Source organism: Sinohyriopsis cumingii, chromosome 1 (genome assembly GCF_028554795.1).
Source record: "Sinohyriopsis cumingii isolate HCF-2022 chromosome 1, ASM2855479v2, whole genome shotgun sequence".
NCBI lineage: Eukaryota > Metazoa > Mollusca > Bivalvia > Unionida > Unionidae > Sinohyriopsis > Sinohyriopsis cumingii.
In genome coordinates, this window is record NC_142961.1 from 163,498,659 (window position 1) to 163,518,058 (window position 19,400).

At 36.8% G+C, this 19,400-nt stretch overlaps 1 protein-coding gene across 1 annotated transcript in view; it reads left to right on the top strand.

Moving 5' to 3' along the window:
- The first annotated feature begins 12,837 nt into the window (after positions 1-12,837).
- Positions 12,838-19,400, top strand: part of LOC149808289 (uncharacterized) — a 42,271-nt gene continuing 35,708 nt past the window's right edge. The window contains exon 1 of the mRNA XM_089950435.1: positions 12,838-14,476. Within this exon, the coding sequence (XP_089806561.1) occupies positions 13,867-14,476 (610 nt within the window). The 5' untranslated portion in view covers positions 12,838-13,866. The remainder of the gene's footprint in view (positions 14,477-19,400) is intronic.

Genomic DNA, 19,400 nt, shown 5'->3' on the forward strand with positions numbered 1-19,400 from the left:
GGGGCATCCAATAATATATCTTTTTGCAACCAGGGGATGCACAATTTACCCACTTTCAAATCACCATTACCAGATCTCAAGGCTTGGTCTAATGCTCTTTCTCAGTTGGAAGGTCTGTGGGCCTTTGCCTAACCCCCACCAGTCTTAGTTCCATAGGTCATACAGAAATTACTGGGCTTAAAGAGCAAAATGATTCTGATTGTCCCTCTGCACTATGACAAATTCTGAATCAATGAATGATAGATCTACCCAGAAAGATCTGAACCAGACCAAATCTTCTCAAGCAGCCTTGGATCCATGTGTTCCATAATTGCCCAGAACACCTCTTTCATACCTGGCTCTTGTCGAGACAGCCTTGCAGTAAAAACAATTCAACTCTTCAATCATGGAAAAAATTGCATGAAGTAGAAGGTCCTCCACTGTAAAGGCCTGTGAAGGGAAATGGTGCATTTTTAAGGAATGATGCAAAATCAAAAGCATTGTCACATCAAGTTCCTCTGTCCCACAAGTAGCTGACTTTTTCTTTGGCTGTTCAAGGAGAAGAAGTTTGCTCTGATTACTATTATGGGCTACCGTTCTATGATATTAGACACATTCCATCATCTTTACATGGAGGATCTTGGTCATAACAAAGACTTCTCTGATTCGTTGTCCAACTTTGACAAACACAGGCTTAAATACTCATTTTGTCTCCTAAGCTTAATCTATTCTGTATTCTCACTTGGCTGAAATCAAGCAAGTTCAAACCTTTAGTCTGGACCTTACTGAAGCTCCTTTCAAACAAAACCTGTTTCTTGATAGCATTATCAGCAATCAGAGTCAATGAATTACATGCCCTCTCAGTTGACCCGGACTACCTTCAGTCTTGATCAGATGGCTCATCGGTCCTTACGATGCAACGGTTTTTTTTTTTGTCACCAAGAACAGGTTGCTGTCAGTGAGCAATCAAAAAGTCATCAAATGTCCTCTTTCCTGTATTGACATATCCCAAGGGGCTTTCTAATAGAATCCAGTACACGTGCTCAGACTTTATCTTTAGTATAGCAAGCCAGTTTTTGGGACTTGAAGATGCTCCTTTCTTCAGTTAAACCTGGGAAAGGGAAAAAACCCCTGAAGTCATCTCGTCAGGCTGAAGTGGGTAATACCTATTGCGTACTCTCACTTAACACCAGAGCAGAGCCATCTCACGTATATATCTACTCATGAGTAATCTCTACAAGGCATTCCTTGACTAATATGTTTCTATCATAGATATTGTCGAGGCAGTCAACTGGCATACACAGTCAACCTGCTAGAGATTTTATTTTTGAGATTTGGCTCTACAACGAAACACTGGATCTGATAGACCCAGCCTCAGCTGCACAAGCAGTTACCAGACCCAAATGTAGTCAGCACATACTTTGGCTGAACACCCTGCACAGCTTTGCTAGACTCGTCCAAAACAAATATGTGGTAAGAATATCTCATTATTTCTTCTTACCAGTCATATCCACATTGCCTCCACTTGTATTGCTCACAATTACGAGAGTAGATTACGTAGTTCATATGAGGAGTCCTCAGAGGATACATGGGGTGTAGGCTGCTTATTACCTATTCTCCTAAAAATAATGGAAATGTATTCAAAGGAGAAAACACATTTTGTAGTAAATTATGTTTCTCCTAGAATACGTACATATCACATTACTTTCATACACTCCTAACCTCCCTGCATTGTGAACATCCTTGAACGCTATGCTCCACTCGGTTTTAACCTAGTGCCACCTGTATGTGGCAAGGGGAGGTAGTGCACAAGAGTTATTGCACTTTGTCTATATGTTAGAGTCAGAAACACGAATTTTCGTCTTTGGGAGGGTTGGATTCGGGAACAGTAGGGCTTATATTCCTAATATTATTGTGATATGGTAAGTATTCGAGGAGAAACAATTTACTAAAATATTTGCTTTTCACTAATGACTATAACAGTACAGTACTTATTACCTCATAAACAAAATTCTAAGAATATAATGGGGCAATTATCAAGATATAAAATCAAGTATTTCTGTTAAATTTATTCAAGCAAGAATTAAGAACTCCAAAAAGGTGATAACTATCATGTAACTTATAAGCAGGGTGTAAGTAAGGTAAAAGAAAATGGTGTACAATCTGAGTCCACTTCAACATTTAAAGTGCAATCAATTGTACTTCAATGAACTTGTCCACTTTTATTGTCCAGATTATTACTTTTGAACCAATGAGGATATTTTAATGAAACTCTACCCAAGTATATATCATACCTAAACAATGTCACATACCTACCTTTTTCAAGGGGAGGAATCTTTTACATGCATAGGGTGTGACTTTTCATGCAGAGTGGAGTGCATTTTATATCCCACAGGTGTCAGAAGTATCATATCCACCAATTATGCTAATGGAATTGCTCAGAAACACAGCTTTCTTCCACCAAGTTTTGAAATAATAAAACGATAATTTGCATAGGCCACACATACATGATGCTCCTTCCCATGTCTGCAACAACCTGCGGAAAACTTCATAAGAAATTGCACATAGAGTCTGGCTTGGCAGGCTGTTCCAGACAACCTGGAGAGCAGCAAATCTGAATGAAGCTTTGCCATACCTCTCTGTTCTCACACTAGGTAGATCTAAATATTATCATGCATGGAATTTTAACGAGAACAAGGTCTGGGTGATATACTGGTGCCATGTCATATATGAGTTTATAAACACTCAGACGTTGGTTTGAAGTCGTTTTAAATGGTGTGTTGCTAATTCTGCCCATGTTGATATCACTGGGAGCCATTGTGGTCCTCGTAGATGGACCACGAAACGTGGGGTTCCTAGTTGTATTTGTTTCTAACTAAAGAGTATTCTGCGTGCTACAAATATTACATGCTAAAGGATTGTAATTAAAGTTATAATACAAGTGAAAGAAAATTAATTTCCCGCTGAAAGTTAGATACCGAGTAATGTACGTTCGGTTGTCTCGAAGCTTTCCTACACATTTCACTTGTGCTCATCGAATTTTAATAAGGACATTTGCAGGAACTCCAAACGGAAAAAAGTGTCGTCACCATCACGCATCTTTTCACTCTTACACGTCCTGGAACTTGAATTGGTTTAGCCTTCATTTCATTGCGGGAAAACCAGTCGGCCATGGTTTCACACTAGCTTTCATTTCATTGTGGGGAAAACCAGTCGGCCATGGCTTCACACTAGCCTTCATTTCATCGTGGGAAAACCAGTCGGCCATGGCTTCACACTAGCCTTCATTTCATTGTTGGGAAAACCAGTTGGCCATGGCTTCGCACTAGCCTTCATTTCATCTTTGGAAAACCAGTCGGATATGGCTTCACACTAGCCTTCGTTTCATCGTGGGAAAACCAGTCGGCCATACTTCATACCAGCCTTCATTTCATTGTGGGAAAGCCAGTCGGATATGGCTTCACACTAGCCTTCATTTCATCGCGGGAAAACCATTCGCCATGGTTTCATACTAGCCTTCATTTAATTGTGGGGAAAACCAGTCGCCCATGGCTTCACACTAGCCCCCATTTCATTGTGGAAAAAAACCAGTTGGCCATGGCTTCACACTCGCATTCATTTCATCGTGGGAAAACCAGTCTGCCATGGCTTCACACTAGACGACATTTCATTGTGGGGAAAACCAGCTGGCAATGGCTTCACACTAGCCTTCATTCCATTGTGGTGAAAACCAGTCGGCCATGGTTTCACACTAGCCATTTTTTCATCGTGGAAAAACCAGTCGGCCATGGCTTCACACTAGCCTTTATTCCATTGGGGGGAAAACCAGTCGGCCATGGTTTCACACTAGCCTTTATTTCATCTTTGGAAAACCAGTCGGCCATGGCTTCACACTAGCCTTCATTTCATTTGGGAGAAACACAGTCGGCCATGGCTTCACACTAGCTTTCGTTTCATCGTGGGAAAACCAGTCGGCCATAGATATTCTAGAATTGAGGAAAAATGTTTGTCTTGATGAAATGTTAATAAGAAATCAAATTAAGTGTCGTCGTTGGCAACCTTTTTTGAAATGTAGAACGACCAGTTGCAGGTGTTCTCCAGGGATAGATTTTTAGAGGTTTCCTATTTATTGTCAATATTAACGACATAGTTTAAAATCTCTCGCATGTTTATATGCAGATAACTCCTGACTTCAAACTAGTGTTTCTGACCCAGTGTGTTTTAAATGATGACCTTCTCATACTATCAAAATGGGACAATTGTTGGCAAGTAAATATTTATCCATCTGAAACAAACTGGAAGGTGAATTGTTTCCCAACTTGAATTGTGTGTATATAATGATCTTTAAAGCTGAGTAATCTATAGTGCGCATGTTGTTGCATTCATAAAGTTAGTTCCAAAGTTGAGATGTACTATAGTTCAAATAAACATCATATGATCCAACAGGGACATGAGTTCTTGAGAATGAAGGTCATAGATTCCTAAAGGGACTCCCGACCTATTTCCTGGTTAGCTGGTTGTAAACCACGTTACTCTTATTTGCTGTAAAGATTATTTCGACACACGTCTGTGACTCAGTCAAAGCCTTTAATTGTTTTCCTGCTATTACGTGTTAAATTTAGTATAGAATATAATTACTATGCAGAATTTAACATTCTTAGTAGCATTATTAATCTTGTAAGAGCTTTTGAGAGGATTTATTCATTTGTTTAATATAACTATTCGTTGGAACTGCAGTGCTCTAACATTCATTTAAAGACTGTTTCGATATATAACAGCTGTTCCGAATTACTGTGAAACATTCAAAGACTTTTGGATAAATATTTGTATTGGAATTATTGTGGATTCATTTAAAGATATTTTTGGATTATATCGGTGATTTCATCTACACTGTTCACACGTCATTATTCAAATACCTCTGGAACTTATTCGGATTACTCAGAACTATTGAAATTTATAGAACATTTAGGATTTTAGGAATTCATTTATCATACTTGAAGTTATTTTTAATTCTTGCACCTTGTATTTTAGGGAGATAAATTATATTTAAATTGTATAAAACTTGTTGGTTTTGCTCTGTCTTGATCCATAGTTTAAGACCCTTGAGTTGGAACACTGTATAAAATCATTCCATGAGATCTTAGCCTTTTTACTTCCACCTTACGCACAAGATGCAACTACATATAATCTATGATGTTCTGACAAGTCACAACATTGTTCAGCTTCGTTATGGTACTTCATTTGCTCGATTGAGACATAAATCCGGTATTCTCAAGTACGATTTCTTAGGATTTAACTTAGGACCTTATCCATTTAGCAAACTACTGTGGATATCCAGTCGATATCGATTAACATCTCTTTTTTAAGTGCAGCCTTTATGTTGAGCATAAGAATATATATCATCTTAATTTTTTAAACCATATATGTCACTTAAGGAATCTTTTCCTCAACATTTCTTTTCACTTGCCAACTCTTTTGTCTTCCTCAACCTATATTTGACTGAACGGAATGCATCAATTCAGAAATAAACACATATTTTTCTTATAAAATGAAGCGGTTCACTCAATCGTAAGTTACTTTGTGTAATTATTGTTGACTTTTTAGCTTTATAAATATCGCAAGTTCCTAAATGGAATCTCTTCACTAAAACATCATTGTTCGCATATATAATTTCTCTCTGATGTACATAATTTCCTGACTATCTACTAATAATTATCAGCAGTAATACATTATTACTGGATATGACTGAACAAACTGTGAGGAAATATTCAGAATGTTTCCATCTTTATGGGCATGATTTTAACTTTCTTACTAGATAAGGGTTTTTTGACAGTTGACTGAAGGCTTTGTGAGACCCACAGGGGATGGTCGGCTGTGTGTCTATTCCGTGATTAGACGGTTGAGTCGGCTGTGTGTCTATTCCGTAATTAGACGGTTGAGTCGGCTAGTCTCTTCAAAGGATTCAACTCTTTGTGCGTTACGAAGGCCACATTTCTGCGTTCACAGGTACCTGTGCAAGGGTTGTAGCAAGCACCGCGAACATCTAACTAGGCGTACCAGCCAATTGCACACAAAAAAATACCACAAGGAGGAGCTAATGTCTCAAAACAGACAAAGGGGCAATTAAACATCTAACCAGTACCTGGGTAAAGTTAATTAGTGGTTCCTGGCCATTTGAGAAGATCGGAAGATACAAGAATTATCAAAAAGAATACTAAGGGAAAAGACCACTCCGAGCAAGAGACTCGTAAAAAGGGGAATGAGGAATTGAACTGGGGAAGAAATAGAAAGCTTCTGCATGAAGCTCGCATGCTGTACGTAGAGACGGCACTAAACTCTCAAGGAGGGATGAAGGAAGTACGAGAATAGTACCAGGAGTAGCGGAGTACAAGGAGTAACACAGGAAGGGTGAAGGAGAAGGAGAATAGTATAAATGGAGCGGCACAGGAAGAGGGCAGGAGGGAAGAAGAATACAGAAAAGGAGAACTGATATAGATGAGTACAAGGGACTACTCACTGGAAGGAGACTTTCTCTCATTAGGACATTACTTGTTTATTATTAATATTGATTACATTCTTATATAGTTTACCTTAAGTTGTTCATGTATTTAGGCTGTCGGCATTGCTGACTGGGGGCTCGTGATTCAATCAGGATTTAAATGTCCACCTTTCTGCCGTATTAGCCCTAATACTGAAGACGAGTTGTGATACGCACTAATCTCTCTCTCTCTCTCTCTCTCTCTCTCTCTCTCTCTCTCTTTCATGTTGGATGAAGAGAGTATATAATTGTACACATCAAACTTCTCAGGTGGGGGGGGGGTAGGTTTTGGCGACTATGGCGCTGGGTGTGTACACATCTCTGGCATACTAATTCACATTTGTATTAGGGAGCCTAAAAAGCAAGTCAAAGAACATTTATTTTCCAACCATTTTGCCATGCGAAATATTTACCATTTGCGGAATATAATATATTCAAACGAAGCTCATGTTTTTTTTATTTTTTTTTAAATAATTTTTTTATATTTTATTTTATTTTATTTGAATAACAATTGTGATAATTACAGATTATGTTCCATCTTTGATGGAGACGCATATAAAACGCGATATTTCTATATTTCTTATGCTATAATTGGAACTTGTCACAGAACCTCGTTATAGCGATGTATTGACTAGCTCATTAAAATAAACTGAGATAATTGGTATGCCACTGATCTGCCAGAGAAACGCCGCAATGAAACAATCTACTGTTAAGTGCGGAGGGGAGTACAGAGTTATCTCCCCCGGCACACATACGTAACGTGACTATTTCACTCCGGGAAGCAGTCGATAGTCAAACAAAATGTCTCAAACTTCACACACACACACACACACACACACACGAAAAAACGATTTGATGTTTTTTTACTTTGACACTTTTAAAAATATTTAAATTCTTGTTTGGTTGGTGATTAAAGGTTATAGAGATGATTGCTAAAATTAATATATTTTTTTTATTTATATACGGGAATCGTTTTAATCCTGGAAAAGAAGAATTGAGAAATTCCTCAAAAGGTCCTTAAAGTGTCCTAAATAAAACAATACTCTTTTTGGGAAATTTTAATATAGCATGATTAAATTTTAAACCCCGATCACTGTTGAATGTTTAGTGAAAAACTGATTGCTGCAAATTAAACAATAACAATGATATTTAAAACTGTCATTTTTTAAATATAAATAAACGTTCAAAATTGTTGAAAGAAAACATATCGTTATTTAGCATCAAATCCAAGTTATGAAGTTTACACTCGACTTGGTATCTACACTTATATCTTTTTATGGCAGCAATAAGCGGCTTGTATACTGTCTGACACGTTTAAGTGAATTCGTGGTTTTTATTACGAGTATCAAACATTTCCAATATATAAGCATTAGCGACAAGTTTTGGTTTTGTTTATTTTAACTTGTATTCGATCCTTGTGTTTGCGTATTCGAGCCTTAAAGATCTTTTTTATATGGTATCAAGAAGACATTTATGTGATATAAAATATGTGTTTAATTTGCTCTCGAATTCGCTAAATGGAACTTTGAACACGCACAGTCGAGAATGGGGAAAGTAAAATGTTTTCACATTCTGTCTATTTGGCCTGTGAGGTTGTTTCATTACTTGAAATGAATGTTCGATCTTGTCATTGTCGCTCGTTTCTCTTATGATGCGCGTAAATACGAATACATCTCTATTAAAAGTGTTGATCTTACTCTTATTTTGACAAACAGTAGTAATTTGCTGCATGACTTAATTCTATCTATTTTTAATGGCATTAACATTCTTGCAATCCTTCTAATAAAATGACAAAGGGGGTAAGTTTGAACCTTAAGCTCGGTGACATTCAAACGAATCTAGCAGCCGACACGAATGGATTGGATTCAGCTGCTAGCTTGTTAGATGAAGGTAGAAGGGCAATAGAGTCAAGCATCAACAGATTAGATTGGTCGTCTGAAAGATCTAGAGCCGCAGGACTCACCACAGTTGAGGTCGGAGTGAGGAGTCTCTTTAGGTAAAGGATACACGCACGTGTTGCTAGTGAACTTCTGAAGTGTGCGCAGTTGTTATTTGAAGAAGGATAAAATTCGAATAACTGTCAATGTTAATAAAGCTATAAAATACATTTTTGGGAGACTTGTTTTGTATTCTTATAAGTGACACCCCCTCCACATTTCTCCCTGCCAAGACAAATACTGTAAACTCATTCATCTAAATGTAATAGCTAAAAATCAGATGTCTGCAGGTTATTTTTACCTGTTTATAACCCAGTATAACCAAATTCATTCCTATAGTTGCTTCCCGATAAGGCCACTAGCAGACGATATTCTGCCAATTTTACCTGGACGATGGGTAACCTGGTAGTTTCTCCTATGTGCGACCACCAAAACTGACAATTTTGAACAAACCGAAACTGAAGCAAAATCAGCTTATAGAGTCAAGCATCAACTGATAGAGTCAAGCTTCAACAGATTAAATAAATACTAAAAGAAAGCCTGATTAAATGATGAACCTAAAATGGTTACAAGGTGTATACCGAAAAGAGTTACATTTGATTCATTAAAAAAAACAAGATGTCTTGGTTGCTCCACAAGATAGGAGTGAATCATCAAAAAACCATACTTGATCAATGTCTTGGTCCTAACTTCAAAATTCAAACGATGATGTTGTTTTTATGCATATTCTGCATTCATTTTCTTTGTAAATGTAAATCGTCTCTCACAATAATTTAAATTTCGATTATTACTTGAAATAACATATTTCATCATTTCCATTATCAAGATAGATACTAAAGGAAAGCCTGATTTGCGTTCTATTTATGTATGTATGTTTTGTAACAGTATCGTCAGATTCAAAGAATTTATTTCAACTTCCAAACATCATATAAACTCAACGGTAAATCTGCCAGCATGCCACAAATTTGGATGTTGATGATGTCATTCTGGGACTATATATGAGTACAATTGCCAGTTTTTATGTACAAATTTAATGTTTCATATACCTGACTAATATAAATATTAATAAAATAAAATAATATACATGAGTGAGGTCAAAAAGTCAATATTTTTGGACAGGTATAATAAGGAAAAACATAAGAATATCATTCACTATATATACTTAAAATGTAGTCCTGCAGCTCACTGGTTACAGTTTCTTCAATGACAGTAAGATAATTAACATGAGTAGATATTTCTTTGTATTGTCGCTTATTAAAGTCGACATCTTCGCTCGCCAAGGTTCCGATAACCCTATCTACACCTTGGTATATCGAGCAGATATTTCTGTGCTTCGGGTCTGTTAATTTAATTAGATGCGACAGCAAGTCACTGCATCCAATCAAAATTAAGTTGTTCAATTTGAACACTGTTTCTACGTAATCGAAACAAGGGGAGAACACAACTTGAATGTTTGCACAAATACATTTCACCCAAATAGACCTGTAATGGCTTCCCTCTGGTACATAGTCATACTTTCGATGTTAAACTTACAAAGTATACTTTTTAGGTCAGTTGTCACTACCGTTTTCGGACGATGGACAATGTACCAGCTATAACGGTACCAATTTCGAAAGTCCAGGTGGGCGGAGCATAAGGTGTAGGAAGATTGCATTCAGAAATAAAGAACAACTCTAGCTGTGATTGGTGCATTATATAGGAGTTGTACTTTCTGTTAGGCTTAAAAAAGGTTAAGCCTCTTGGCAACATGTGAGATTATGTTAATTTAGATCTAGATCATATTTTGTATTTTTTTAATGACTTTTTTACACATGGCTGAAACTGTGTCTGTTGTGACTAGATAACACTTACCCCAATCTAGTTCCAGCAGAGTTATCTCTCTTAAATACAATGGCTTACCTGGTTTTGTCCTTGTCAAATTGACAATCTAGCATTATTCTCTATGACAGTGTGTAACATGCATGCTGAGGTAGAATAGAAAGTATATTTATTTCACAAAACATTAGCATTGGGGTATATGGAAAAACAATTGGTACCATGATACCACCACGTTATTGGTTAGTTGGCATTATATTCTAAGGGAGGCAACACATGAAATACAATAGATGTCGCTAGGACAAAGCACCGATAAAGCTATTCGATCTGACAAGGTTTAGCTAGGGAATTTTAAGGAAAAACAGTTTGATTCAATATATGATTTTTTTTTTCTCGACATACGACATTGAAGTTTCAACTGCAACGTTCTTATTGAACCAGCTTAGATAAAATGGAAAAGAAAAATCAGCATTTGATATCTAAGTTTCGACCAGCGCTGTGATTCAGCAGTTGAATTATAAATACTCGACGTATCAAATAGAACTTTAGTTTCAACACAAACGGTTAGATTCTACATGTGAACATGGAGTTCTAGACATAGGAGATTGAAATTTCAACAACCGATACACAATTCAACATATAAAATATAAAATCTCGACCTAGACGATGGAACGTTAAGGATACGCAATTTGATTCAAAACGGATTCAAATTGGAATTCTCAACATATGACATTGCGCGTTCAACTGCAACTTTCTAATTAGACCAGCTTTTGTCCGCTACGGCGCCGCATATACTTGGGTTTATGTCGTCTTCTCATTCAGGTGCGTTAAGAACAGTCCATATCAGTAGCGAAGATAATGGCCCCGCCAACCATTTTCATTCAATTAAATTCTTTATCAGCTGTTTCGGTGCCCTAAGACCTCTGGCAAATGTTTCGCCCACGCACCCCCCCCCCCCCTTCTGATATCAAAATCATTATTTAAACACTGAGATAAGCTAAATCAGCCCCACGCGCTTTTTTATATTCTGTTTGGTCATGCACAGGAGGGTCAGTTTATCGCATGTTTCATCGTTTTGTGGAATACAATGCTATTGCACTTCAATAGAAAAAGAAATATTTTTATGATATTAAGATTTTTATAGTTGGAGAGACAGTGACTGCCGCGCTCCACCCTATGCTAAATCACAGTTTCTTTACGGCAGGGTGCAGAAATCAATGTAACAAATGTAGGTCTCTATTTGAATCTTGACATCGTCGGTTATCTCAGTGATTTAGACTTTTTTATTGATTATTTGTTATTATATTAATTGAATCACCTCTTAACAAATATCAATCGATGTAAATTCTTTCCAACATAAATAACCAAAACCAGTAAAGTATTTGATTTACTTTTGGGGGGTTTAACGCCATACTTCATCAGATTTTATTTTGCTACACTGAGCCCCTTAAACCATGTTTTTGTTTAATAAACATATGCACTAGCATTGTAGTTTTGTTTTGAATCTTGCAGATGTCCGTCAATTTTACATTGAGAACAATGACTTTCCGGTACATATCTATGAAAATCTTGGAAAGACAGTCTTGTATGGTGCGCAATTGTTACCGTATAAGAAAAATTGATAAGACAAATAACGAAACTTACGCCGAAAAAGACAAGCGTCAGTGCCAATCGTTATATTGACAGAATGTTTTTCATTTCTCCCAGTGCACTCATATGACGGTGTTCAATAAGAATTCCAGAGCTTATTAGTTATTACGAAGGCTGTAATGGAGTAATTGCTTTTCGCAACATAAATAATTCATTGAATTACACGGATTTTATTGGCAGAATTCAGTCATTTCAATGCTTGAGAGGAAGTTGATTCATATGTTATGAATGGTTTTAGACTGCAAGCAATTAAAAAAAGCACAATCAAACAAAAATACTTGGCATTATGTAGAATCGCTATTCCACTATCACCACGCCCTGTTCCCTACACAGCAGGTCTACATGAATAATATGCTTTTTTTTTAGAGTAGTATTAGGCGCTGATCAAATACTCGTAGAAAGTATTAGGCACTGACCAGATCATTGGGGAAAGCACTGACCAATAGTTGTCGATTTCATGCGTTTTCTTCGAGTGGTATCGCAGGTATACTGGACGGGTATAGCTAGCATCATACATTACGGACATTTTTGAATTGACAGTTACAGAATGTCATGCCTCCCGTCGTGGATGGAATTGATTCACAGGAATGTTCTACATCACACTACAATGCATGTTTCGAATAACTTTGTAATTAATAACAGACAGCGGCAATGATTGACATAAAGTATTTCTGGCCTGGCTGACATTCAGTATCACTGTTTGTCATGCCAGCGGAACAGTTGAACCAGATGTTATGAGGCAAAACACGGGTTTGGAGGTGTGTCAAATTATCTCCAAGGTGATAATCATCATCAGTCAAACATGATCATGCGCTTATGTACAGCACAATGTTCTGCTTCCCTCCAATTAATTATACAGTTTCCTACAGTTCATTTTTATATTTGAAGAATCCAAGTGACAAACTCTTTACTCATTTGAAAAATGGATCAGAATTTACACCTCTTTCCATATGATACTTATAATTTCTTAGAAGTCTTGCTTGTGCAGATCATATACTGTGTTATTCCATGACGATTCCATTTTTTAATAATACTCACCGCAAATATCACAAGCTGGAGAACCATCATTACTAAAGAGAGAAAGGGAGCTGATATAGCAGAGTATCCTAGAAGTTTTGCACAATTTACCAACAGACGGAAGGAGTTATTACAAAGGTTACCTTGTGTTTTCCTATCCAATCTGCATGGGATGTATTGCTGCTGATAACGCACTAATCATACTTTGGACGCCAAATAGCCAAATAGTGACAGACCACTGATAGATTATTGCTAGCTTCCTTTGTCACCTGACAAAGACAATGGACACGGCATTACCCTGATTAAATACCTGTCTACCAAACTGTACGAAGAAAAATTGTTTGGTATTGCAATCATCAATCATGACTTGTAAATTTTGGATTAATGAAAGTCTTAAGGAAATTTCATCGGATTTAAAATTATCACCATAGATTCTTGATAATGGAAATGATGAAATGTATTATTTCAAGTAATAATCGAAATTGAAATTATTGTGAGAGACGATTTACAAAGAAAAGAATGTTGATAAAGAGCAGAGCATGCATAAGAACAGCATCATCGTTTGAATTTTGAAGTTAGGACCAAGACATTGATCAAGTATGGCTTTTTGATGATTCACTCCTATTTTGTGCAGCAACCAAGACATCTTGTTTTCTTAATGAATCAAAAGTAACTATTTTGGGTAGACGCCTTGTAACCATTTTAGATTCATCAATTAATCAATGTTTCCTCTACCAAGACGACACTGAAAAATATGTAATGGCGGAGAGTGATCGAGAAAAAATATAGTATAAAATAGGCAGTAGATAAATTTGTCCTGTATTAAAATCCGCTACATTAAAACAAATATTCTGTGTTGTACCTTGAACGTTATATAATTTTCAGGTATCGTTGGAAAATATTTGACATAGTTCAAAGAATCGTTTTGTTATGAACAGCTGGAGGTCTGTATCACCAATTAAAAAAATTGAAGAAGCAACAGATATGTCGGATACGTCTACCCCCAGGCTAAATGACACCCCCAGGATTAATGTTACAGAGGCATCAGATACTAACGCTGGGTCAACAACGAGCGAACCTTTTTGGAAGCATATCTCCCGCACATCTCCGGTTGTTCCCGAAGACGTTCCAGAAGAAGACGTAATCCATCTTCAAGATTCGAGACCTCGGTCTTCTTCTAGCAAAAGTAATCGTTCCCCAAAGATGTCAGGATCTGCAAAACAAGGCAGACGGGATAACAAGTCTACTAACCTCTCGGTACCCTTTCCTGGGGGAAAGGAGAAAACACAGAAGGAGATTACAGAAGAGATGAGAGTAAGTACTCCCATTCAGAGGGAATCAACAAACGCATCGCTGGACACCGAATCATGGATGTCAGTAGATGGCAGGATTCATCCGACTATGGTCCAGATAGCTGCTGACGAAAAACCCCAAACGGTTCTGTCTCCAGGCCAAACTTGGATCGGAGCTGCCATTCCGTATCTTCCACTGGGACTAGCCATTTTGTGTCTTATTATGAATATCTTCATACCAGGTTCTGGTACGTACAGCGTATTTCTGTCTGTCTTTCTTTCTTTCGCTCTCGAGTGTGCTGCCTTGTATCTTATTATAAGCGTCTTTATTTTGAGCTGTGGTACACACGGAATACCCCTCTCCGTCGTGTTTCTTTTCTGTTTATTACCGTCGTGTGTCTTGTAATGGATATTTTCATACCGTGTTCTCGTACGCACATCTCTCTCTCTCTCTCTCTCTCTCTCTCTCTCTCTTTCTCTCATAACATAAAATGCCTCAAGTGAAAAAAGGTTGAGCGTTTACTAAACTTACTAGTGTCTCGAGAAGCTAAGATTTATCACAGTTACTTGTGTATAGGGCGACTGAAAATGCATTATATGCCTTGAATGGCGCAACTGTCCATCGCAGATTAACACGAGCGGATGGATTGAACAACGATAGTTAAGCCGTGTTTACTGCCTCGCAGAAGGGTACAGCAACAACAGACCACTCGGAAAAACAGATTGCTTCGCCTACTTATAGTAACTTGGTTTATTTGGGGTTTTTTATTTTTCGCTTTCAAAAAATCTCTTAGCGATTGAAACAAGAAGTATGGGCATATTCCCAAAGAAGTATGACTATTTTATAATAACTATACGCATTTAGTTGTATACGTAATATATAGTATATTCTATTTTATCCACTCGTCCTGGCATGCTCTAGCCCGGATACCCGATTATGCAAGAGCAAACACATATCTGGCCATTGAACTGGTCAGGGGTCAACTGGAATCTTTGTTATGCAATAGTTGATTGACAGACGCCACCAGACCCGGTCCTAAGGCAAGGCGAACGAGGCAACCACCTTGGGCCCCGCGCTTTCAGGAAATCAACTCCGTAATGCGAGTGTTGTGCTTGGGGCCCCGCTCATCGCGTTTGCTGTCTTAGACCCCGCACATCCTAGGGGCTAGTCTGGATGCCACCCGTTGTGAAAGGTCAGTTGCCCTGGCTGCTTGCTTTTATTTAGTCCGAGTTTCATTTGACTCTTGCCACCCCATTTTGATATTTGGACGATTATGTTGGGGTGTAGGGTCGGAGTCCATTGCCTATCGAAAAGTTGGAAATCGCGGACGAATCGATCGATGTAACTCATGCCTGGCGGGTCCCCGAGTGGCCGAGTGGTCTAAAGCGCTCTACATTACGGATCACTACCATCTCACCTCTGTCTGCGTGGGTTCGAGTCTAGGATTCGGCCAATGTGGGTATGTGAGAAAGCTTGCCAGTAGCTTCTCGTGGGTCGGTGGTTTTCTCGGGTTCTCGGGTTCTTCCTCCACCATAATTACTGGCCGCAGTGAATAGCCTATCGAGTGCTGAAAAATGGCGTTAAACCCCACAACAACAACAACAACAACAACACCATGCCTGGCTCAGCCTGTTTTTAAAAACATATTTTGATACGGACACTTGAACGCTACATAGGTACGGAACACCGTCATGGGAAGTTTCATCCCTTGTTATATCCTGTGACAGCACACAGTGCGTCCCTGTCCTCCACACTACAACCAATCCGTCATGTTTATTGCCCATATCTATGTATTAGGACACAGAGACACGACTCATTTTCACTCTTCTGACGATTATATGAAGAAAAAAAAAAAAAAACGCTTCGTAGTCATTTGGTAGCGTCAGTCTCAAAATTGTCATTCACAGACTGAAAAGTTTATCGAAATGTGTCGAATACAGTCACACAGAGTCATGTAATGTGTTTTTTTCTTTCTTTCTGACAGAACTACTGAATCAGTCAGGCTCCTTGAATGGAACAATATATGCCCAATATCCTTTTTAACATAAACCTATTTTTGAAGGTTTATTTTAATACTCTTTTCCGATTGCTGTTCAAATTAGTCCTGCTTATTGGACAGCATTATTGTTTGGTTGGAAGGGTTCATCCATACTTTGTCATTAATATACATTGCATCATTTGCACGATGGGTTCTAGCAAATCGACCAATATTTGGACGATATCCATATGAATATATGAACTTATTTAATTAAAGTGAAACATCTTAAAGACTTATTAAATATGCATTCAAATATTTAAGAGAAAATATTCTTTTGTTGATTCGTTTCTTACAACTAGGACAGAGAAGGTATGACAACTGTGATTAAAAACGTGTAATTCCGAACGAAATAAAAGCAGAAATGATAGAGACTTTATAAAATTCCAAAAAGACAAATTTTTAATGCGACTTAAATACCCTTTCTATTACAAGTAATAACGTGACATGTTTACTTTTAACCGAGAAAGGCGTGTCGTTACTCGTAAACAATGCTACTTTTTCATTTTGTATTCAATAATTTCATGATTATATGATCTACATGAATTTATTTCCTGATAATTGTCCTCGTGATTATATAAGCAGTCTTGCTATATTTGGAGTTAAAAATTTAAATTCCTTTACAAACTTTCTTTTGGTCGATCCTAATAAACATACTTAGTTCAGCTCATCCTTGAAACGACTAAACCTTTTTTGAAATACTTTTGAAGGATACCAGATATATTATCCTTTGAACAAGTACCATTTAGCTAACTCTAACAAGGTAAATTCACCGTAAATTGGTTTGGTTGAGTTAATTTTCGTTGATTGAATTTAAATTCGCCAAAGCCAATTCATCGACAATAACTGTTTTTCTTTAAAGTGACAATTATTTCTGGCATTAAAAATACAATCTGCACATATTTAACTATTATTCATTTCCTGAGATTTTACATCTGTTTAACAAATTTACTATTACTTATTATTTTTGAAGAAGTTTTTCTGGAAGACGTTATAAGCTTTTTGTCTCAAACTTGCATTCAGTTTGATGTATAATTTTCACTTAGGATATTGTTTAAACAAGTTAACTCTTTGCATTAGAATTTGGTAGTGAACGAGACATTTCCCTTGGTTTTTCAATGTAATAACAGGTTTGGAAGTATTAGATTTGTACCCTCGCAACCATTTATCAGCTTGCAGACCCATATATACAGGCGACTTTATTACTCCTATCATTTCGTTTTAATCTGATGCTTTTATTGTCCGTATCTAATGGGACTAAAGATCGGGAATATTACATGTGAGTAGTAATGAGACTAAAGATCGGGAATATTACATGTGAGTAGTAATGAGACTAAAGATCGGGAATATTACATGTGAGTAGTAATGAGACTAAAGATCGGGAATATTACATGTGAGTAGTAATGGGACTAAAGATCGGGAATATTACATGTGAGTAGTAATGAGACTAAAGATCGGGAATATTACATGTGAGTAGTAATGGGACTAAAGATCGGGAATATTACATGTGAGTAGTAATGAGACTAAAGATCGGGAATATTACATGTGAGTAGTAATGAGACTAAAGATCGGGAATATTACATGTGAGTAGTAATGGGACTAAAGATCGGGAATATTACATGTGAGTAGTAATGAGACTAAAGATCGGGAATATTACATGTGAGTAGTAATGAGACTAAAGATCGGGAATATTACATGTGAGTAGTAATGAGACTAAAGATCGGGAATATTACATGTGAGTAGTAATGAGACTAAAGATCGGGAATATTACATGTGAGTAGTAATGAGACTAAAGATCGGGAATATTACATGTGAGTAGTAATGGCTCAAACCACGAAACGCTTTATTGCAGTGTGCTTAGTGGCATGACAATTACGAATGCAGTCTAGTTGTACATATTAATCTGCTTGCTCCATTATTTACATTTGGTAAAAAATATAAAATTAGTGTCCTGCATATTAATGTCTAGGGCAGCTAAAATGAATATTTAGTCCAAGTAATTTTAGTATTTTTTTGTTTCAAAAATTTATAAGTGGTTCTGATTTTCAATGAAAAACACCAGACATCGGGGTATTTTTGTTTTTAAAATATCTGATTCGTTCTGCATGTCAGTGTTAAAGAAACTCAGGACATGGAGCTTTTTTCTCTAAGTAGATCGTCTAGATAATTTTCCCATAGGGATACGATATTTTAAATTTTAAAAAATGACTGTCTGTCTTAACCGAATTGAACCCGTTTAATCTGGTTGTATGGTCCATCGCTTGAAACTGGTTCTATTGTCCAGCAATCGTCATTTGGTCGTTTAGAAATCTGCAAAAGGATATCTTACATACATATTTTTAGGTACTATCGTATTTATACAATGATATATATAACAAAATAGATATCTTGATTGCTGCATGAGATAGCTTATGTATTAAAAATACGTCTTCTTTGTTGAAAGAGTTGTAATATATACACTTAGACAAGACAGCTTAGTCAATGTATAAGATATTTTAAACATTAAAGACGTCTTCACTGCACTGAAGATATCTAATATACTTTACAATATAAAAATTGTTTGAGTATTTCTTAATTCATATTTGAAATATTTCTCCAGTAGGAATGTAGGACATTATATATTGATAGGTGCTGTTTTAATCACTATATTGCTGCATTAATTTGCGTCATCTGTCTTTTTATCAGAAGTGCATATTAACGCAGGCAAACATCAGTGACCTAATTAAACAAACTTCATAATAGCCATATAAAAACCACATTACCTCTTGGATATTTGGAATTAATATAACGTTGATAGTTTTACTGTTTATGTCAATTCAGAGACTAATGGACTTTGTCATTAAATTATGCTGTAACTACGAAAATAAAGAATTCTATGCATTTTATATTTTATTGATATTACTTGTTTTTCTTCTCACTTTTATGATGACAACGCGCGTTTTTGAAAGCATTTAATGACGAGCTTTTACTCCAGTGCTATCAGACATCTATGTGCAGATCAGTGATATAGGAATCAATGAATTAAAATACAATCAAAAGTACCCACTCCTATATCGACTATTTTATGGGAAAGTTTTTTGAAAAGATACTTAACTGAATTACCGTGGGGAATTAGCACTACCAGAGTGCAGTATGG